We start from the raw sequence: 22,463 nt of genomic DNA, 5'->3' as shown, positions 1-22,463 counted from the left end.
CGACATGACAGTTTAAACTTAACTAGGGGCACTTTTACTCTGTGCTCCAGGCTGACACCCGAAGCTGCAGGACATGCCCACACGGAAGACATCCATTATCATGCAATATCAGATGCTCACATGGGAAATATGGCTTCCCAGTGTGACCTGTGGGATCATCTCACTTAGGGGCTTGGGATCATCCCCTGGCAGAGTTTAATACTCTGAATTGATTGCAAAGGGATCAAGAACCCAAGCCTGATCACTGAAATTGTGCGGGATGGCCCCCTCCTTCCCACTCTCAGTACACTTAGCACAGCATTCCAGGGGATGCTATTCCCTCCCTGTGTAATTTAATAAACTGCTGGCTAGCAAAGAGCAAGGGTAAAGTCAGACCTACATCTCCTCCAGCTCTAGGGATGCAGAGTGAGAGCAGCCCACGCCCTTTCCTTGGCGCAGGAGTGGAAATTTCTTTATCCCATCTCAGCAACTCACTGGAAAAACAGCGACACAGAGTTGGTCACTTGAAGGCTTTAGATACTCCACATTTGTGCTGTGTTGCCTTTTAGGAGGTAAGTTGTGTCCAAATATACTGGGTTTTGAGAAGGATTTAAAAAAAAAAAAGCGGTGATTACAATAAAGAATAGCACAATCCTGTGAAAAAGGTAAGAACAGAAAATACAGATTTGTGGCTGATGGTCACTGCACTTCACAATCGCCCTTTTAGTTTGCAAAAGTGAAATCCAGGAGAACGCATGGGTCTTCCTGAAACCATTTCAGGTCTGCTACCATTTGTTTATGCAGCTGGTAACAATTATTACAGATGCTGCTGGGGACTTTGAGACATAAAAAAATGACAGACCCAAAGATGTCATAGCAGGAAAGGTCTATCAGGGAACTAAATATCCCAGCAACCTTTGTCAGGCTGACTAAAAACATTCTGCTTAGCTGAATACAGCTGTTACTTAACCTCGGATAGACAGGCACTCATCACCCCTTACTGATAAAAAAGAAAACCCTAACAAAATGAAGCTTTTTTTAAAGTTTATTTTGCAAATCTACCAATCCATTATATGAAAGTATGAAATCCTGTGTGGTTACATTAAACAGTTACATTACAATCCAGGTAATACAAATAACCAGTACAAAGTTAGTCTTAGGTACTCTTGGGTAACAAATAGATTTAATATTATTTAAAATAAACATAAGTCACAAAGAAGAGAAAAATAGCCTTGTGATTGTCAAAGAATTTAGTTTAAAGCAAGGAAACCACTGTAGACCCTCCTTGTCCTAGAAAAAGTTAAGAGAGAAACACTTTACATCATCTTTCAATGTTAATGCTCAATTAGATGCATCAAACAAATTTAAGTGCACACATCTACTTAGGGTAAGAAGAATAGTTCACAAGTTGTTTGGAAACTAGTGTCAGGTTTCATTCTCTGGAAATTACATTTACAGTGAAACATCACCACCATCCCTGTTTTCAGATGCATAAAAATCCTGTAGTATCATTTGTAAAATACACCAGAGCTTCAAATCTGCTCTAATTGAATTCAGTGGGAATAGGATCAGTTCCTACATTTAATAAGTACTCCTGATTTACTGAAATCCTTACGAAACAGGAATGAAATTAATTTAGCGAACAAAATACTGTAGTAATTCAGCAAAACTCTTAACTTTACTATCCAGCAATTGACACTGCAACTGCATTTCTGAGGACCTTTATGCATGATCATTCTTTCCTCTCCACCAGCAACAGGACACACAAAGACACCACGTTAACTGTGCTTAGTAAGAACTCGGAGCTATGTAAATAAAGTATGAAAATCAAAGAACAGATTTAATTAATCTAGAAACTGCTCTCCTGACACCCATCTGACACACCTCTAGTATCATTCTGCTGCCTGTAAGCTGCCATTTCTGGTGAGACATCTGTCAATCACAATCGCATAACTGCTTCTTAGCAAGCAGTTAAATGGAGCGTTGATATTGTAGCTGCATCTCTACATTGCATATGTAGTTCAGGGCAAAATGTCCAAGATGCTACTGCCGCATATAGCGCAACAGTTTCACAGAAGCAAGGCGAGCCGTTTATGGGGAAAAAAAGGCAGGTGCAGGTACAATCCTGATGACCTGTGGCACAAAGAAGATTTTTAAAACAGTTCATTCCCTCGTACAGCCTTCACCTTTTTCAACCAGGACATCCAAAATGGTGCAAACCCCCAAATCTCCACTCATCCATGTGCAACAAACCTGCACAGCTCGTTGTAGTACAAAAGTGAAGCCAGCAGCATCTTAGCAAGGCTTCTAAGAGAACTAGACATTTATCCACAAGAGTATCTTTAACACTGAGCACCTCAAAAAACTTAAAGAAACCAGACAGGTTACACAAAACTATACAAACTTTTCACCTGGACATAAAGTGCCATCAAACTATGGAAGCAAAAAAGAGTTACTCTTGCGTGCAGTGGCTACTGTAAGTATCTACAGAAGGCTTTATTCCCCTGAAGCAGATAAAGTTTGCTACAGTCTTGAAAATGGTACCAAGTTAGTGGGAATGGTACTATAACCAAGGCTAGCAATTTTCTTCCTTCCTGACAAACACCACTCTTATCCAATATGCCAAAGCCAACTAGGCTGCATTTACTGGTGGCTGACTGCAGAACTTTCCCCAGAAGGTAGTTTAAAATGGTAATAAATGCTTCAGTTTTCCATTCTCTAATATGATACGATAAATATAATTTGTTCAGACCCTTTGCTAAAGGCATGCGTTACAACAGACGGCCCCACCCTGTTATTACCACTGTGCCTGCTTGTTTTCCATCTCTACTCATGTAAATGTAATATCAAATCCTCTTAAGAATCCTGAGCAGCCGTCCAGAATCACTTGTTCAACTGACATTTCTGTAATAATAAGGAAAGAAAAAAGAGTTGTGGGAAATTAAATGGTGCTCTTGTTGCCAAGTTGTTAAAATTATATGGCAATATGCTTCCAGTAGTTGTAAGAAATTAATTTGTGGAGTGCTTACAAGCCTCACATCTACTAAATCTCAACAGGATATAAAATGCTATTTAAGTGATACAACTTACAAATGTTAAGGAGAAAAAAAATCAGCACCAAAGAGTGAAAAAAGAAACTAGGTTTTTGACTGCACTCTGATTCCTCAAGGCTGGATCTCTACAGCTGAGGAAGCCATGTGGGAGATCCTCGGTGAAGCACTTACGTGCGTACGTATGTCAGCACCTGCACCTCTCCCTTCTGCCACACCTCTTCAGCGGATGAGACAGGGCACCTTCAGTGAGTTACTCCACTCCTGTAAACAGCGGCTGGCAAACAGCTCAGCCAGCCCCTCTGCCAACCACTCCCTCTTCCACTGCTTTCTGAAAGCACTAGCCAGAGCAAAGCAAGTATCACTACTTTTCACCTCCTTATTATAATGTTGTTCAGAAAGAGGTGCCCGAGACACCTGATCTGTAGATGAATTCATTTTTAAATTATGCCACTACGTATTACTGTCATTGTTTTCTCACAACAATGTCAAATACAATATAAAACTTTGGATTTTCTATAGTGAGTAAAATCAGCAAAGTCAAAAGGCAGACAGTGCTGGCAGTGCTGTTACTGCTCCATTCTGTAAGACAGAACCAGGGTAAGGCGCTTTGGTAATCAGCACCAAGTTTAAGCGACAAGCTTTGTAACAACAATTCGCTCTCCACGCACTAGAGTACGCACAAGTTTTCTGCAGATGCATGGAAAACTGAGACCCCCTGGTTGTTCGCTAAGCTGCTTTGAAACTACAATTCGTTTAATCCAGCAGCAGATCCTGGTACTATTCTTTTCCTAAGTACAGTACATTTTGATAGCAACATAGAAGCACACGACACAAAACAGATTTGTTCAAGCTCACCATGGTTCTGATGGGCTACACGCACCAAGAGGCAATTCAAAAAGAGTACACAACTCAATTCATCAGGACAACAACACTGACTCAAATGAATTCCGGCTCACTTTGTGAAGGAAGAAAGATTTCACAAATTAAAAGATCTTATTGCAAGTTGTACTGCTCAGCTTGGCCACTTCTAATACAGATCAGAAGTATCAGAAGCTACCAAGGAGCCAAGGACAAAGAATTCCTGCTTTGTAAATATTTTAGATATAGCAAGCTTGCTTTAAAAAGAAAAGCCACTGCACAATATTCCAAATGGCCTTCTCTAACAGACTTGAAATCGTTAGATCAACACTGACGGAAAATACAGATTTCAGTAGCAGTTCTGGCACCTTGCAATTTGGAAAACTTGTGCATATGGGACTGAGGCAGCTTGTTTGCAGACCCCTTTCTTGCAGTATCCTAGGGTCACCTGTGCTTCCTTCACAACAGCATATCGCTGGATTCAGCAGGTGCCTTCCTCAGAAGGCGCAAACTGGCAGCTGTCGTGAGAAACAGTGTCAATGCTCTGCACTTCTGACTGTGGGTGAATGGACACCTGAACGGCTATCTCTTGACCTTGCTCATTCATGGACCCATCGTCTGAATCCCCAGCTGGTGAATCGCTGCGCTTGATCTCTGGGTTGATGGGGTATATCGCAGCTTGGGTACCGCAGGTTTGGGTCTGTTTTTCCTCCTCTCCAACTTCATCGGGATCATCAACTCGTACAGCCTCAAAGATCTCCTCCATGAACGCCCGGCAGTTAAGGATCAGAGGTGGAAGGGGAATGCTTCTGGCAAGCTCTTCAATGTACCGAGCAAACTCCATGGTCTTAAACTGAGTGACTTTGGCCAACTCTAGTGTTTTGGCAGATGTAATGATAGGGATACGCTTGGCTATCTCAAAAGCCTTCTGAAGCTTCTCAGCCCCTTCCGTCCTGAAGAATTCATTGATAGCCTTCTCTGTTTTGCGGAGGTGACTGCTCATCATGCACAGACGGGTTATGTTTAAAACGAGGGTGATAGCAAAGGCAACGAGGCACACAATCATGTAGTAAATACTCATGTCTCCTGAGGTGAAGATAACCCTCAGGGTGACTGTGTAATACAAGGTGTCATTATGATTAACACCTGCACATGTATATCGCCCCCGGTCAGCAAAGTTGACCTTTGTGATGTTAAGGGAATTATCGGCAATCCTCCACCGGCCACCTGGAGATTCAAAAGAAATAAACTGAGCTAATGAAACAAAAATCAGTAGGTAAACTAGACATGTGCTGTTTGCTCCATCAACAGGAGACAAAGCTTGGAAGTAAGCAGTCCATTTCTAGCATAATACAAACAGTACACGAAGGACTGAAATTTCCTTTTCATGCTTGTGATGCAGAAAGCCAGTTACCAATCCTACTGCTTAATGGTAAATTATTCTGCACACTTGCTACTCTGGTTTTTCTCCTTTCTCTCATCTGCACTTTCTTGTGTGCTTTCGGACTGCTAGCTCTTTCTGACAGGGAACCTAATTCTTAACTAGTGCTTCTTGCCCACTGTGTAATACTATGTTGAAAGACTGTCCTCTATAAAGTCTAATTTTCCATACGCTCGGAGTCAAAAGTCAAGTGACCCATAAAAAAGATCAGAGTCTGTAAATGGCTCTGCTGGCAAAAGAACCCCAGATTTTTTTGAGACACAGTTTTCTGCTGAGCATGCAGTGCTGAATTACAAAACCCATGTAAAAAGAAATCAATGAAAGAAGCTAGCTTTATACAGTATTTCCTATGCGTTTTTGACTTAGGAGGAAAACTGTTTTCATAACTCATTCTTCTAATTACTCTACTTTGAACTAATCTCCAGATGGCATTATAACTACCAGGAGGTTACTGAATGCTTAAGGCAGAAAGATGGCCTCCAAGAAGATCCTATCAATTAGCTTGATGACCTTAATTAATACTAATAGAGTAGAGAAAACCTCATGCATTTCTAAAAGACATTATTTTTTTAAAATTAAAAACTGCAGGGACAGAACTCTAAGAGCCAAAGGCTAGGAAAATATACTCTCCCTCTGTACAAAAGGGTTAAATAGCATGTATTTCATTGTTGACCATTACAAATTGTGTTAGTTTCCACAGTCTCACTGGTGCATAAACCAGAAAATAAATGTAGTAAGTTACCCCATGCTTTAAAAAAAATCCTGTAGCAAAATTAACACACTGATTGCCAGCTGGAAAAGGTCACAAGTTGTGGAGAACTGTGTTTAATTCATGTGTTTGAAAAAATATAATATAAAAAAGAGCAATAATAAATAAAAACATCAGTTAGTATCTGGTAGGATGCAGATTAATTTCTTCTATACTGAATACTGTGATGCCTCTTGAACGAAATGATTCTGTGGGGCACCACAGCAGGATGGATGGGCTAGGACAGAACTCAAGTATAATTCACATGCCACGTGCCACATGCCAGAGGGCAAAGGGCTCTGTCTTGCTCCCTCCTTATCTCCCAACTGTAAAAATGGGAGGATAGGCAGGAAAAATGATAATAAAGTCCCAGAGGTTTTCAGATACTGTATAAAAGGGGAATACTGGAGGATAGAAAACAGCAGGAAAGCTCACCTTCATCTTTCTGTTCAAGCAGGTGTCCTCTGGAGTTATACCAAAGAATATATTCATACTGGCTGATGTTCAGTCTACATTCAATTAAAATACTGGTCCCCTCTTTGGCTATGATATCATGGTGTGCTGGAGAACTTACTAAAGCTTGAGACACTGTATGAAGAGATGCATTGAAAGACCCCAAAGCAACTGTCCTGTTAAAAGCTACATTTTCTGGTGTAAAACCAATAGAAAGATCAGCACTAACAGTCAAAATTAACAGGCAATAGCTGAGCTTCATGGAAAACTAGAGAAAATTCTTTTTTCATTTAATTTGGAGAAATGAGGTCATATGATATTAAGCTGTCCGTATTGCTTTGAGATAGGAGAGGAGGCTCTTGATTTGTTCAGTGATAGAAGATGTCGTGGATCCAAATGCACTTTCAAGACCATCAACATTAGAAGTGGAAACTGGAAATCCAACTGAAAAAAAAAATTAAGTTTATTAATGATAGCAAGCTTATGGCGTATTCAAATTTCATTTTCAGTAAACAGATTTCGATTAGCATAATATGAACTGTCAGCCAAGAGGTTCCAAATCAGAGCTTTGCTCGGAACACAGTAATGAAACGAGGGTAAGAAGGCATTAGCACAACCTTCAGTCCTCTAGATGTTCATCTTCCCATCCAAATAAATAATCTCAGGAACAATAATCATTAAGTGGAAAAAGGTTTTAAAAAAAGAACGAATTGTTCATACTACTTGAAATGCATAACTATCTTTAGGGTCAGAAAGTGGATTCTGCATTTGTTAACCGAGAAAAAGTGCTTTCTTAATAGAGGAAGAAAAGCAAGAAAGAGGATATAATTTCTGCCTCCCTCCCCACCAATATCAAAGTGCTTTTAAGCCCTGTTTTTTAAAAGCCAGTCTTTCATTTAGCATCTACAGAAAAACCAAAGCACACACACATCTGATTTTTAGCATTTATTCATCTACTTACTTGATTTTAGAGGCATGATCGGTGTTAGATGTCTAAATATGCTTACATAATATGCTTATAATTTGTGTTGGGAAAACTCTCTTGGCAGTTATCTGCAGCCACAGAGAGGAAGTCCCTTTCTGAATAGCAGGACACCAGTGTCTAAACATACTTCCTTTTTTGCAACCTCTCTTGCTGCTGCTGTATTTTAACTCTGCCTCTTTTTTTCTTGTTTGTTTTACAGTAAGACCCTGTTGAAAATCTTTTAGTTTATGCTGCTACATCTCAGTGGCTTGTTTATCATCTACTCTACCCAAATGCTGCCCCATATTTCACAGCAATTTGAAAAATTGTTTTGTCTAGGGACAGAATTAACACTCTTCAAATTAATGTGCACAAAAGATATTTTAAGACATTAGGATACACCCTTTACTTTCATATTCTTTGCACACAAGGATTTTCCTTCTTTGAAAGCCAGAATAAAACCAACTTGTAACAAAGTGAGATGACACCGATAAGAGAAAATCTGTAATCAATCTTCCTGGAAGCTTGATTCAAGAAACTTTCTAATCCAATATGCATTCCCTGAAGTTACGATTCCATCTAGACTGCTCCAGAGCCCTAAAAAAACAATTTACAGAGTACAGAAGCCACAAGGCAAAAAGTTATCTTAAAGAATCTCACTTCACCCCATTGACTGTGACTTTGAATTTATCTCCTTTTCTTCTACCAATAACAAATGCTAGTAGAGTTGAATTTCATAAATATTGCAATACAAAGGAATAAATTTTCCTAATAAATGTTCTTAATAAATAATGCAGACACTTCTTATCCTTCCAGAATCACTAGTTAACACTGCCTAAAGGAGACAGAAATCCTGTCACTTATGAAAAATAATGTAATATAAATAAATACAGGTGATTTGTACTAACTGTGTTTTCAGCAGAGAAAAATTAAGCGTATTGAAGAATGGGAAAATTTGCTGATAACACACTACCCAGACTAGGAATTTTTTTCAGTTAAAGTTAATTTCTTGAAGGTCAAACCAGATTCCAGACTTGACATCCGATGAGAAACATGGTATCTGACCCATTTCTGTTGTGGTTATTGCCAAAACCAGTTTAACAAAGAAGGCAAAGAAGACAGCTGTGTCCAACTCTCCTTCAAGCTTGACTAACCAACTCACCCACTGAATCCTGCAGGAGAAACTGGAAAACAGGCCCTCCACTTGTTTCCCTGTAAACAGCAATCCCTTCATCTGCCCTCTTTATTTTTTATTGGCCCCACTCTGTTTTCTATCATGCCTCTTGTCCATTCATTTAACATGAGACCAGCGCTGAGAACTCAATTATACCGTTGTGCTGAAGAAACTACTTTCCCACAGCTAAATGGTTAAAAACAGTACGAAGGCCTCTTTTGTTCCTGTTTTCCACCAGTTACACTTTAGGAAAAGCGTTACCAGTCCCGCTGCCTCTGGAGAAGAGCATCCCAGCCACATCAACTGCACAGGTCTGAAAAAAACCCAACACTAAGGTTGCTGCTGATGAACAACTATTCTTCTGCTTGAAGGAGTGGTTTTAACCTTCCTTTTTTAGACCCCTAGTATTTTCAGAGTGTTTCAGAGCCTTCAGAAGACTGCTGACATCTGACCTGTGTATTTTGGTAACCTTGTGCAGATTTCTTAAAGGCAGGCTGCGTGCCATTAGTAGTTTGTGGACCACTGACATTTGGATTGCCAGAGTTGCCATTTGAGACTCTGTCACGACTTGCGCTAGCAAGTGAGGAGCTGCGGTTGCACATCTTCTTCATACATCGCTCCACAACCCAACTGCCTTCAGTTAAAAATGCCACTGCACTTAATGGCTTTTGCATGCATTGGGACTTGACTTAACAGCATTTGATGTAGTTACAACTGATAATAGCTCTGCAGTAAAGACAAACCCTTATCTTCAGTATTGAATCAAACACACAGAATAACTTACAGTCTTCTAAAACAATAACCTCCCAACTAACGTTTTAGATTTATTAGAGAATAATTCCAGTACCTCCTGTACTTTGCCTGTGTTATTGTCATTTTAAATTATTTAATTTAAATTGTTAGATTTCTAAGTGTCTGTGACACTCCTCCTAAAATGACATTAGGAACCTTAGTCAATTATTTAACACAAGAAATACTCAGCAACATTTTCCCTCATAAGAATAAGATAATTATCTTCAGTAATTGCATATGCTCTCCGCTATATTTGCACTGAGCTTGCATAATGTATAAAACATTGGTGATGGGTCATTGAATTTTACTATTAAACTCTTCGAGGTCCGATTTATTAGAAATTGTTTGTCACATTTCGCTTTTGGAAAAGCCATTATTGCTAAGCAGACAATGATCTCTCACCGCCGAGTGCTGCGAAAAATAAAATGATTTGCGAAATCCATATTCTTCAACCATCACACTTATGCAAAACAGCTGCTGGAGCTGATAAAGGATCCAAAAAGGATAAAGCATGAACAGTGCCAACATCGCAATTCTTCAAGAAAGCATTAAGCCCAAGCAAGATGAAATGTGCAGAATAGAAACTGGCTATTTTACAACTGAACCTGAAGTTGAGCTCAACATATTTAACCTTTATTAAACCATAAGTTGCAACAACAAATAGCAGTGGAAAGATAAAAATCCATGATGCATACGCTTGTATGAGTCATCTTTGGCTCTTATCCTGAAAAAGTGTATCTGTGTTTAACCTAGAGCACTGTAAGTAGTCCCACTGAGGTCAATGGAAGTGCTGATAGTACTTAAAATTACACGCATTTATAAGGCACTGCAAAATTGGGGCCCAAGAGGTTGCAGGTTATATAGCTTTACATTCACTGCTCATAACATCATTTCATACCTGGAGAAAAGTGAAGCAATAAACCAAGACACATCTGACAGACCACAGACTGCTCTAACTGACTGCCACTTCTGGCACACGACATGGAAACGCATTTTGGCATTTACAGCAAGCTAATTGGTAATAACACACACTAAATCGATCTAAATGGATCGCTTCTGCACACAGCACACCTTCCTACTCGCAGAGCGGTGTCTAGCAGAAACAAGGCTGCTGTGAGGAACCCGCGAGGCCCCTCCGACCCTCTTTCAAATCTGGGAGCAGCACATGGCAGAGCCCTGAAGACATTAAATCCTGGAAAGTTTGTGAAAACAGATGGCACAGCCTTGACAAGAGTCTTTACTGATGTTCCCAGCGCGGGAGAGGCCGCAGGGAGGGTTCACCCTCTGCCGGCACCAGCGAAGGCTCCCGGGAGAGCGGCTGCACCCACAGCCCAAAAACCCACAGGAGATCTCACTGTGGCTGCACCCACAGCCCAAAAACCCACAGGAGATCTCACCCACGCGTGGCTGCCCGCCAGGACGTGGTGTTTTGCCGTGTACGCGGTCCCTTGGCTGCCTGACACATGTCACAGGGTAACTCATGAAGGACACGGGATCGGCTGCACATGAGAACAAGTGTGTTTTTTCCTCTGTCAGCTAAAACCGATGAGGCACAAAACTCCCCCGAACGGGACCCCTGTCCCCAGCAGCCCCGGCCCCACACGTGCCCAAGTCCGCTCGTGGAAAAACCCCGCTGGAGCTGGGCTGCTCGAGGCAGTGGGGAACACGACGTACATCCACACGATGTACATCCACACGATGTACATCCACACGACGTACATCCACACGACGTACATCCACACGACGTACATCCACGCTCCCCCCACGGCAGCCGAGGGAACCCGGACCGCGCCGGCCTGACGTCACGCGGGCCTGACGTCACGCGGGCCTGACGTCACGCCAGAAGACCGCCCTCCTCCCCCGGGCAGCGTTTCCATGCCAAAACAGGGCGGTAAGACACAGGTCCCCCGACTTCTCCCGCAGCAGCGGGGTGGACGCGGAGGGCCTGCGCGACGCTCCGCCGTTTCCCCCCCCACCCCCCGCCTCCGGCGTCGCCAGGTAAAGCCTGGCGTCACCGTCACGCCGTGAGGCAACGGTGCACGGCTCTCACGGGGAGGAGGGTGGCCAGACGAGGCCCTCTCCCGCCCGCCAACCCCCCCCCCATCGCGTCCCGGACCGCCGCGCACCTCCGCCTCCGCCGGCCCCGCTGCCCGGACGTATTTCCTCGCACGTCCTTCCGGCCTGGGCCGCACTTCCGGGATTAGCCGGCGGGTGCCGCTCTGCGCTTCGCCTCGATGGTTACGGTCCGCCTGACGGGGGGAGAGCGGGGCTGGCGGGGCGGCCCGGCCTGGCGGGTGAGGCGGGACCGGGACCGGGACCAGGCCTAGGCCTTGGGAGGGCCTGGGGACGGCCTGGGGACACAAGGGGCTCGGAGGGGTCTTCTGTGGGACGGGAAGTCCCAAGGGGCGGGGGGTTTGGGGGCACTTGGGGGTCCCCTGTGAGGCAAGCGGTACCGGGGGGGGTGTGGGCAGCTGGGGGTCCCCGTATGGGGCAGGAGTCCCGTGAGGGGGCTTTAGGGAACCTGGGGGTCCCCTGTGGGTCAGGCAGCCCCATATGGGGGTTTTGGGGCTCTGGGGGTCTCCCAGAGGCACAGGGAGGCCCCCACCCACCCACCCCTAGGGCTGGGGGGTGCCCCGGGTGGGGACAGGCCCGGTGGGGCGCTGGTGGGAGTCCACCAGCGGCCGGCCGGCCCCGGGGGTGCTGTGGCTGCTGTGGGGTCCTGCTAGCTGCTGTGGGGGGGTCACGGGGAGATGGGGTGGGGGTCCCCAGCCCGTCGCTGCCTTCCCCGTGGTGTTGGCCGTTCTCCGCTTAAAGCCCACAGAGTCCTATGGCTGGGGGTACCTGGGTGCATCAGCGGCCGCCTCTCCGGGACACAGCTTTAGGCCGGCGGCGATGTCGGGGGGCTGTGGGGTGCTCGGCGTGGTCGTGCCTGTCCCTGCCTGCTGCTGCTGCTGCCGCCTTCCAGTTACGGCCCCGGAGCTGGTGGAGCGAAGCCAGCAGGAGGGAGAAACCTCTGCCTCGTGAGCAGGCCGCAGCGTGGCAGCCCTGTTCGTGGGCACCGTTATCCCCGATGTGCGATGTCAGGGGCGGTTGCTGTGGCAGCTGGAGCACATCTCAAATTCTGGGTGGTTTGAATGCCCTGGAGAAGCTCAGCCCTAAATACAGAAGCAAACCAGTTGCTGCCTCCCTACCTGCCTGGCATTCTGACCGCTATCCCCATTTGTATCCGACACCCTTCAAATCAACCATCCCAAGCAATTTGTTTTTTCTTTTTTTTTTGGTGAAGCAAGTCATAGATTTAATTATCTGAGGACCTTTTGTACCTTTCATTTGCTTTTCAGACTTGGTGACCTGTTTCTTTCCTACGGGGAGGGCGTGTCGGTTAGATAAAGCCACATGTTTCTGTGGGACTTTAAACTTCCAAGTGTGACATTTCTTCGAGTCAGACGTAACTTGGTATACACACTTGCTTAAAAACACAATCTGTTTGTGCAGGTGTGTGTGGCAACATGAAGGGATTTCTATCTTAGTTTGTTTCATGATTTAAAATGCAAATGTGATGCTTTTGAACTAGTGTCAAAGTGTGGAAGGGAGCGATTATTTTATCTGCTTTGCTTTCTATGGATGTTTGTAGTCATGTCTGAGAGAGACAGTGGTGAAAATCTGAAAGAAGAAACCTCTTATGAAGATGAACAGAAAGCAGAGGAACTTGGCTGCACTGAGAGCAGTGAAGAGAGAGAGCAAGAGCTTGAGCCTGTGCCTATGACCCGCAAAAGACCTGAACCCAAACCCCCAAGTCAGCCTCCTGCCACAGAAAAGACCGCAGCTGAAACCCTCAAGGTATGTTCCTGTGCTTGCTCTTAATAACATGACTTAATGTTTCATGGCTTTGAGCACAGAAGAATTTTGACCATAAGCCTCACTGCTTCTTTGAAAATTCACATTGCTGTTTATCTGAAAAGAAGCTGCACAAAAGTTGCACATCACAGACTGCTTGTGTTCCTCTCCTCACCATAATGCCTGCATCACTCTCTTCTGCTTTTCTTCATCAAAGGTCTCAAATTCTCCTGCTGGAGTTCAGACAGGATGGGGGTACTGGGGAAGCTGGGGGAAATCTCTTCTGTCAACTGCGTCTGCTACTGTGGCTACTGTAGGTAAGGCTTTTTCTGGTATTTGATAAATATTTTAACCATGCTTCATATCTCAAGCTAGTGCTTTTGAGCTTGTTTCTAGAGAAGGGGATTTCTGTTATAGCAGCAATTATTGGAAAAATGTCGAGAGAATCATTCAAGTAATGGGGAAAACTTGTACCAAAAGGTACAGTGAGATTAAGGACACATGCACAGCCAAAATGACTTTCAAGTTTTTAAGGTGTTTGCATAATTTTCAGCTGGTATTTTAAACTGGTATTCAGCTGGTATTTACAACTTGATTTAAAAGCTGGGATGAAACCTGAGTTCATTACATTGGTAAGCATCTGGATAGTGGTAGGTTTTAGTGCTGGGTAAACTGTCTTGAACAGGAGGAATCCAGAATAATGAGAAACAATATGCAGCCCTAATCCTGTTTCTGTTCTGATTTCTGTTGTATCTCATGTTTAAAGTAATATTGCTGTCTTCTCTAGGTCAAGGTATTTCAAATGTTATAGAAAAAGCAGAAACAACCCTTGGGATCCCCAGTCCTAACGAAATATCTTCAGAGACTAGAGATGCTACAACAGGTCAGTTTTTACTGCATAAGAACAACACTGAAATGTTTCTCATAACATAATCAGCCCCAAAATAACATCACTTACCCTGCATCTTGCTGTGTGCTAAAGTAATACTCTATTGCATGCTTCTGTTAGCTCTGAAAAGTAGGTAGGAAAATAATCCTAATTCTAGCCCTGCTCCTGACTGACTCTTGGTGTTTGTTAATTTTCTCCACTCTGCAGCTGACAGGATCTTTTTGGGGGAGTGAGGAAGTTAATTTTCTGCCTTCTAATGCAGGAAGCGAGAATCCATGTGCTAGCAGCACAGATGCAGTTGATGATGGCAGTTCCTTTCCTATTGCTGGGGCTCTTGGAGTTTTATCAACAATATCTACTGCTGTCCAAAGCACAGTGAGTGAGTTGGGAATGCAGGAGAAAATGGGTTTAAGAGAGTGTTGGGTTTTTTGTGTTTCATCTGAAACATTGTAAGAGGAAACTTCAAATTTTTACTTTTGTGGGACGAATGGTGAGAAACTGTTTCAGCCTTCAGACAGTTTTTATTCTGTGCCTTGCTAACTGGCACTTAATGTGTAAGTCATCTTGAATTTTGATAGTTCTGTATTAAATGATACGTAACAAAAAACCTTAATGGTGTACTGTATCGCGTGTGCATTCCCATGCATGTCACCCCTGTACTCTTGTTATCTCTGCTCCCTTTCTTTGGAGTATTCAGGTAAATGCAGGGTCAGACTTATTGCCGGAATGTTTCCACAGAACTGTCTAGAGATGAAATCCATTGTCCTCTTCAAAAACTTCTGTGAAACTAGCCCAAATTGCTTGGAAATCAGCTTGCTCCTGTGACCGTGAGAAATGTACTTCAAAGGAACCCATTACCCTTAGAAACTGTGCTTTTGTGATCTGCTGTCTTGTCAATTTGCCCATGAGTCTGAAAGAGCTGCGGATGGAAAGCTTGCTTTTGCTTTTAAGGCTCAAACAAGAGTTAGCAACCAAAAGCCACATGTCTAGTGTTTTCTGATTGGAAGGAAGAGAACTAAATACTTTAATACTTTAATGTGCCGAGAACCAGCCTGTTCACAAAATAAAAATGTATTTCCTATTAGATTGCTGCAGCTGTCTGAGTGCTCTATTAAACTGTTGGATGATAATGTATTGTGGCTCCTTCCGTGTCCTCCTGCTCTCTTTGTGGCGATTAGGGTTGAATTTTAGGGTGACAAGGACCAATTTGGCTTGTATGTGAGTGTCTGGCATAACATTGCTGATACAAATCCCGCAGTTCAATTTCTTCAGTTGTATAGCCTTCTGTGAGTTTTATGTGCTGTCTATATCCAAATCTGATTCCTAGGGAAAAAGTGTTATTAGTGGAGGTCTGGATGCCTTGGAATTCATCGGGAAAAAGACAATGGATGTAATAGCTGAGGGAGACCCTGGATTCAAAAAAACAAAGGGCCTAATGAACAGAAACTCTACGTTATCTCAGGTATAGCAGTTCCTTATCAGCTCCTCATTGGTTTCTCTCATTTCTTTTCCATTCTTTTGTGGTTCTGTCAATTTACTATTGAACCAAAAGTCTCCTCTGCCCAAATTCTGTATCTTCTGGCACTGACCTGAGTCCTCTGCTTTTCTTTTTCAGGTCTTACGAGAGGCAAAGGAGAAAGAAGAGCAGCAGACAGCTACTGAGGTTACCATGGCTACGGAGAAGAAAGCCCATTATGGGTTACTGTTTGATGAGTTTCAGGGTCTTTCACATCTGGAGGCCTTAGAGATGCTTTCCAGAGAGAGTGAATCAAAGGTAATGGCCTTGAGCAATTTGTGTTCTATTTTGAGTTCAGCTGAGCAGGGAAAAAAAAGATTAGAAATATATGTATATACATGTAAAATCAGGTGCTCAGAACTTGCTATGAAGTGATTGATTACACAACTTCACTTTGACCCCTGCATTATGATCTGATGTTTACCCTGGGAGCATTATGTCCTGTCCTCAGCCCCTAGAGCCATTCTCTTTACCCAGCTAGCCTCAGTTCCTGCATGTCTTCAACAGCTTTTCACAAGTTACTCTCTTGTCATACCCACTTGTTTGCTGCCTTGATGTGGAGGAGAGTATTGTAAGCACAGCAGAGATTGTCCTCTCTGTCTTGGGGCAGGGAGGAGGGCAGATCAGCACGCAATTTCAGAAGTCATTCACTTTTTTATGAAAGAAATTACTTGAACAACTCCTTAAGAATTCATTAGTATCTAACGAGACTTCAGAAATAGGTCTTCTTCCATTTCTTCTTTCCTGTAGGAAAATACCACTTTCTCATTAATGTCAATCTGTGATGTTTTCACATGCAATGTAAGCCAGTGCTGCATCTTCCATCCCCTTTATTTTTCTTGTTGGATTTATGATTGTCTCTTTGGCTGTGCTGCCCCTAACTAGGTGAAATCGGTTCTAAATGCCCTCTCTGGAGAAGAGTTGGATGCACTGAAGGAGGAAATGGAGCAACTCAAAGAAGCATTTTCTTTACCTGAATTCTTTGAAGAGGAGGAGGAAGAAAAGAAAGGTAAGAGAGCCCCAGGCTCTGGGAGGAGAAGCTGGTTCTCAATGAAATTCTCAGTGTAGAGCCAGCCAGCCTTGAGATCACTAGCAATGGGCATGATGCCAAAGTTAAATTAGCCTTTAGCTGGATGCTTAATCCTAAAGCCGTCTGTGGCCAGGAGCATGACAGGTAGCAATACCCTTCATCTCTGGAAAGCTGCTGTGCATTAATTCTGTAGCAGGAACGATTTCTTGCCAGAGCAGGATTAGAGTTGCTTGACTCCAGGGCAGTCAAGCAAATGGAAAGAGTTGCTGGGTTCCCCTGACCATGAGGGAAAGACTGTGAATAGAGTTGTCCAACCTGTGGGAAAGCAAAAAGCCTTTTTATTTATTTGTTTAAAGTAAGAGTTAGCCACACAGACCAAAACACTCAGAGGTGGCTCCATACACAAGAGCCCTGTGATTCTTGAGGATTATGCAGATTTCAGTGTAAATTTCTTCATTGCTTTTACCTAAATGGCTCATCAGGGAGGGCTTACACACCTGCACCTGCTATCATTTAACATTTAATGTATCTTTTATATTTGCACATGATGGATCTCACAGCCTTCCCCCCACTGTTAACATCTGCCCTGCCATATAAAACGGGAGAACCATAGGCTTTAAGTGATATTTCAGATTCTCCAAGGTGATGGGCACATTAGTGCATTATAAAATGCTGCCTGTAAAAAAAAAAACAAAACCAGTGAAATTACCTTAGCTACAAAACCAGAATTGAGAAAGCAAAAGCTAACCTTCTGGCGCTGATGTCTCCACCTTTTCAGAACTTACCTTATAAATTGTTTTTAAAAAGACCAAGTTTGATGCATTCTTGCCTGAGTTGATGATTCAAAGAGAAATAAAGGAAACAGTTGACAGACTTATGCAGAGCTAGTTGTGCATTGAAAGGCTGCTTATTCCTATATCTGTCCTTTGTGGGGGTTCTTTAACCTTTCCTGTCCTTTAGGAGATGAGGAGTTCACAAAAGAAGTGACAGAGTTGTTTTCAGAATTGCATATCTCCTCAAAGCCAGACAAACTGATCATGGTGAGTTATTTTCCATCTTCTAAAGGCTGGAGAGATTCCTCACAGGAGCTGCTTCTCAGTCCTGCTTTGCTTGTGAAAATATCAAAGGCATGAAAACAAGCTGTGTTTTAGATCCTTTGACAATGGTAGGCAAAAGAGATGGGCCTTTTCCTTTGACTTTATGGGGCAAAATTATGTTCTTTAATGTCTTTGGCTCTGAAGCAGTAGGCACCAGTGTGTCTTTGCCCTGTCACTGGGCAGTAATAACTGGTGGCAAAGATAACTGAGAGCAGTAAACCTTCAGCCACCGCAGTGAAATCAACCTACAGATGTGAATTGAAGCCTTTCTCTTGGCACAAAGCAACTGGTTTTACTATGTTGAGAAGTTGGTATGAGGAAGAATCACCTTTCTTGCCTTCATTTCACTACCCTTCAGATCCACCAAGTGGCAGCAGCATTCTGCAGACATGTTTTTAAAGCACCTCTGTTAGTCGTGGTCTTGCTGGTAAACGCCAGCACCTGGTGCTAGACAAACGACTGCCCTCAGCTACATCAGTGCAGCCAACCCTCTACAAAGTCCTGAAGGCACTAGTATCATTTGTCCTGGTTCTTCTCACTAGATAGTTGTAGCTGTTTACATCCTGTAGAGAGATCCAATACTCCATGTTTTGTGGTATGCAGGGGGGCTTCATTCCAGTCATTAAATACTATGGCATATCTTCATACAGGTGAGGACATCTGCTCATGAATGGATAGCACAATTCAACAGTAGTCTTCCTGAAGAAGAAAAAGAGAGTGAAGAAAACCAAGAAGTAGAATCCAGAGATGGTGACCATGATGCTAAAAAAACAGTAGAGGTAACTGAGTAATGAAGGAAGAGAGTATCTGACCACAGAGTGTTTATCTGGCTGTTAAGTTACAGTTGTGATTCCCAGAGTTTATGGGTTTCTATTTCTGTGCAGATTCTGAGGTCTGAAAGGGCAGTGTAGTGATAGTATTTTGCATGATTCCTTTGTTTTAAATAATAAAAGCTGCTAGTTTTTGTTTGGTGTGGGGAATCTTTTTAAATCTTGCAGGATATTCATGCGTTTGCCATAAGAAGTCTGGCTGAACTGACAGCATGCTCCATTGAAATGTTTCACAAAACCGCAGCTTTGTTTCTACGTGGTCAGAAACAAGAGGTGGCAGCCACAGAGAGAGCCAAGTCCCTTTCACAGTAAGCTAATCTCTTAACCAATGTGTAGCATATAACTATTTACGTACTGATTAAACTGTCTAATAATTCTTTGCAAATCCATGGGATACAGTGCTCTTGAATTCTGCATATGTGTTCAAAGTTGCAATGGGTGGCATCACTATCTTCCAGTAGAATTCAGCTGTCTCGTTCCAGCTTAAAGACATTTTTTGATAAGAAAGAGGAAACCCTCCTTGAAAGCTTTTATATAGCTAAGAAGGTTTGCCCTAAGCTTGTGCTAGTTAGTAGATAAGACATTTAAAATATGATAAAACAGTTGTATAAAAGTGATTCTTAATTAGCTCTTTGTTAATCATTTAGTATGTTAGGTATGTGATATTGTAAAATTAGGGCAACTAATTAGTAGACTGGTCTTACCAATAATGCATAACACGAGATTTTTCTTTTATGTCGGGAGATACTTGACAAGTGTATGAAATATGCAGTACTTTCTAATTCAGAAAATGACACTTGTCAGTGGAAAAAAAAAAGTTAGTACTGTTCCTTCTTGAATGGATGTGTCTGTCCTCTGAATGCTTCTTCAGATCTTCAGCTTTAATTATTTCTTTTTCCATTTTTCCCTTCCTTAATTTATTTGGGGAACTTCTGGATCTTCATACACTGTTTATATGCCCTATATCAGTTTTGGTTTAATTTAGCTTTATATGCGTGGAAACAAGGTATTTGTGTTTTAGAGGAATGCTAAAAGAAAGTTATTCTTGTAGACTGTATTTACTATGTGGTTTTCCCACTCTTCCACAGAATGACAATTGTGCTCTGTAAAGAACTGTCAACTTTCTCGAAAGAGTTTACTACGTGCTTAACGACTGCAGGGGTAAGAGTAACACCATAGTTCTTAAGAATGGTATGTGGTTAGTTGATTACAGCCTTGGGATCTTCACTGTGAAGCGCTTTTTGTGTTTGCACATTTATATATGCATTTTTTGCCCTGTGAACTGGTCTTCTAGGTCAGTGTTCCCCAAATTGTGGCAGCTGAATGTATGCTGAGCTTTTGAATGCCTCCCGCTGCATTCAGCCTGGCACAGAGTGGGGGTGGGAATTGGTGCTGACAGTACTAAGGAGACAGAAGAAAATAAGGTTTGTGATCCTGTTGTGGATTTTCCAAAACACTTGGGGGTTATTGAAGATAATATCATTATCTCTAAATCCTCCAGTTGTCCACAGTTCATTTGAAGATGTAATGTGTGTAGTCATATAGGACTTGTGTTGGGCATATGTGGGTTATCTTTGTTCTTATTTGCATGCTGCAAGGCCAGTCCTCTGCAGCTTGTGACTTAGCTTTCCTATAGTCAAGGGAGCATGGTGATTTTAAACTTACTGAGGATTTAGCTTTATCTTGCTCGAAGAAATGTGATCAAATTTTCAATCAGGATAATATATGTCTGATCTCTGCAGGTCAAAGAGAAAGCAGATGTGCTTAATCCCTTAATCACTGGAGTGTTTTTGGAGGTCAGTTACGCTAAAGTTAAAACTTTAATACTTAAAAAATAGATACGCTGGTTTTTTCCACTTCAGTATCCTTATGCATGCCAAGTTCTCTAACCCATGGTCTAAGATTTTGCTTACCTATCTAATAACTTAAAAGTTTTAATAAACGTCTGTAGATTTGCACAAGAAATGAGTTACTTAGTGAAGAGTGAGGCTTACGTGGTCTCAGCTGACAGTTATGATGGGTCCAAAGACACATATTAAATGCAGCAGTCTGAATTTCTAGAATTTAAATGTCCCAAGTCAAACATTAGACAAGCTCAGAAACTAGCATGCAAGAATCCCAGCCCTTCCTAGCTGTTAAGTTGGTTCTCAATGCTTGCAAACTTCTGAGGTGTGGTAGGAAATGGGTGTTTCCTGTTGGTGTGTTCTTCCTTCCTGCCACAGCATGCTTATCCTTCACTTTGAAATAAATTATTCTCTTCTGTTATCAAAAACAGTATCCTACATTTGGATTGCACCTGATCTTGTTTGGCAGTTTGTAAGCCAGTTACTTTTTTGCCTAGTGGCATAAAGTCCCTCAAAAACTTAATATTAAATTGATTTCTAGAATGAAGCCTTAAAAATCTGACAAGCACTAGGCTTCTGGTTTTTATGTGCATTAATCAATGCTGTTTGAAATGAGTATGTAGTTAGTAAAGCTGATTGGTAGCATAATTATTCATGTGTGTATTTTGATTTTTGTTTTCATAGGCTTCAAACAGTGCTTCATATATCCAAGATGCCTTCCAGCTCTTGCTGCCTGTACTGCAGATCTCTCTTATTGAGGCTAGAACAGAACTATCACAGTAATAAAAATCCTTCTAATTAAGAACTTTTTGACCTTCCCACTTCATAGTTTCCATACTGGAGAATGATGTAATGGCTCTTATTAAAGGGAAAAAGATTAACTCTGATCACTGCTGCTGCGAGAACGGTGATTAAATGCAGTCTGGCAATGACAGCTCTTACAGCACATTGAGAGATGTGATTAGCATAGTCCAGGCTGGTGGACAATGTGACAGACTTGAAGTGCAGATTGCTTCTCTGTTTTCATGGACTGTCTGTATCTTTTCACTGAAATCCCTCTGCTGTATGTGTTAACAAGCTCTTTGGAGAAGCTCTCTGGACTGTGAAGACAATGCTGGCGAAAAGAGGAGCAGCTGGCTAGTTAAAGAGTTAGCTAAAATCGTGGTGTGATTTTTAAGTCAGAGAGACATCATTAGGTTCCTGATAGCTCTGCGTTGGTGTTGAAGTGAATATTGGATAGGAGGTGCAAGAAAAGGCAAATATTTATGATTATGAACCTTGCAGTTCCTAGGCTGGACGGAAAAGAGCAGAGAAGATTCCTTATCAAGCCATTCTTGCTGAAGAGAAGCCCCGGCTTCCTGAAGATGTCTGTTAATGACTCAGGGATGTGGGACGGGGACTCTCACTAGGGTGCTGTTTCTCATTCTCTTGCAGAGTGCTTGCTTCAGCACGAGCTGGGAAAATGCTGACCTGGCCCTAGGAATGTGGGTACTTTGCTTTATAGCAATAAATGAGAACTGGCTAAAAGGGATTGATTTGTGTTTGGGCAATTTAATGAGAGAATTTAGCAGGAGGATTCCCCTTTTTCCGTGCAGTTTGACATGTCAGCCACAGGCTGTTCACAAATTCAGATACTGCTTTTCTTCTATTTCTGTGTAAAAACACTATAATGCAATGGTCCTTCTTGGAAGGTATATTAAAGTAGGGGGAGAGGAAGCAATTTGGTTCCGTTAGCAGGAGTCCTAATTTGTCTCAGAAGCTGCTCCACATATGGTATCTGTTTCTTTGTGCTGTGAAAGTTCCCTGCTTTGGTCTTTTTTGCAATTTCTATCTTTTAAGCCTGCCCACTGGGAGGGAGCAGACTCTGTTGGAATCACAAGAGCAGAAATGCACAGCTAAAATGGAACTTCAAGAAGTCCAGACTAGCCAACCAGAGGTGACTGAGTGTCACACCTGCC

General features: G+C 42.6%; 2 protein-coding genes across 6 annotated transcripts; one reads left to right on the top strand and one right to left on the bottom strand.

Annotated features, from left to right (window-relative positions):
• Positions 1 to 1,008: 1,008 nt before the first annotated feature.
• On the bottom strand, positions 1,009 to 11,633 carry MFAP3 (microfibril associated protein 3). Of its 2 annotated transcripts, none has more exons than XM_075056869.1 (3): positions 11,589 to 11,633; positions 6,515 to 6,976; positions 1,009 to 5,117 (listed from the first exon to the last, which is right to left on the bottom strand). In XM_075056869.1, the coding sequence occupies exons 2-3, from the start codon at positions 6,792 to 6,794 to the stop codon at positions 4,372 to 4,374; spliced, it is 1,026 nt and encodes a 341-aa protein (XP_074912970.1). In that variant the 5' UTR covers positions 6,795 to 6,976; positions 11,589 to 11,633; the 3' UTR covers positions 1,009 to 4,371. The 2 variants fall into 2 exon arrangements, with proteins under 2 accessions (XP_074912970.1, XP_074912971.1); XM_075056870.1 differs by lacking the exon at positions 11,589 to 11,633 and adding an exon at positions 10,361 to 11,132.
• Positions 11,232 to 22,036, top strand: FAM114A2 (family with sequence similarity 114 member A2). Of its 4 annotated transcripts, none has more exons than XM_075056865.1 (14): positions 11,232 to 11,353; positions 13,097 to 13,302; positions 13,517 to 13,616; positions 14,087 to 14,182; positions 14,451 to 14,563; positions 15,516 to 15,650; positions 15,804 to 15,962; positions 16,590 to 16,713; positions 17,695 to 17,774; positions 18,482 to 18,610; positions 18,830 to 18,969; positions 19,750 to 19,822; positions 20,404 to 20,457; positions 21,190 to 22,036. In XM_075056865.1, the coding sequence occupies exons 1-14, from the start codon at positions 11,338 to 11,340 to the stop codon at positions 21,286 to 21,288; spliced, it is 1,524 nt and encodes a 507-aa protein (XP_074912966.1). In that variant the 5' UTR covers positions 11,232 to 11,337; the 3' UTR covers positions 21,289 to 22,036. The 4 variants fall into 4 exon arrangements, with proteins under 4 accessions (XP_074912966.1, XP_074912967.1, XP_074912968.1 ...); XM_075056866.1 differs by lacking the exon at positions 11,232 to 11,353 and adding an exon at positions 11,651 to 11,756; XM_075056867.1 differs by lacking the exon at positions 11,232 to 11,353 and adding an exon at positions 12,328 to 12,957.
• Positions 22,037 to 22,463: the final 427 nt, after the last annotated feature.

Source organism: Buteo buteo, chromosome 24 (genome assembly GCF_964188355.1).
Source record: "Buteo buteo chromosome 24, bButBut1.hap1.1, whole genome shotgun sequence".
Classification (NCBI taxonomy): domain Eukaryota; kingdom Metazoa; phylum Chordata; class Aves; order Accipitriformes; family Accipitridae; genus Buteo; species Buteo buteo.
Note: the sequence above shows the minus strand (reverse complement) of the source record. Positions and strands in the feature narration are given on the sequence as shown.

Bases quoted from the DNA above. Each gene is read 5' to 3' on its own strand.
- FAM114A2 (XM_075056865.1), top strand. The intron at 14,183-14,450 runs GTCAGTTTTTAC...CTTCTAATGCAG, and splicing joins GACTAGAGATGCTACAACAG to GAAGCGAGAATCCATGTGCT. The intron at 19,823-20,403 runs GTAAGAGTAACA...TGATCTCTGCAG, and splicing joins CGTGCTTAACGACTGCAGGG to GTCAAAGAGAAAGCAGATGT.
- MFAP3 (XM_075056869.1), bottom strand. From the start codon at position 6,794: ATGAAGCTCAGCTATTGCCTGTTAATTTTGACTGTTAGTGCTGATCTT. The intron at 5,118-6,514 runs GTGAGCTTTCCT...TTGAATCTCCAG, and splicing joins GCTTGAACAGAAAGATGAAG to GTGGCCGGTGGAGGATTGCC.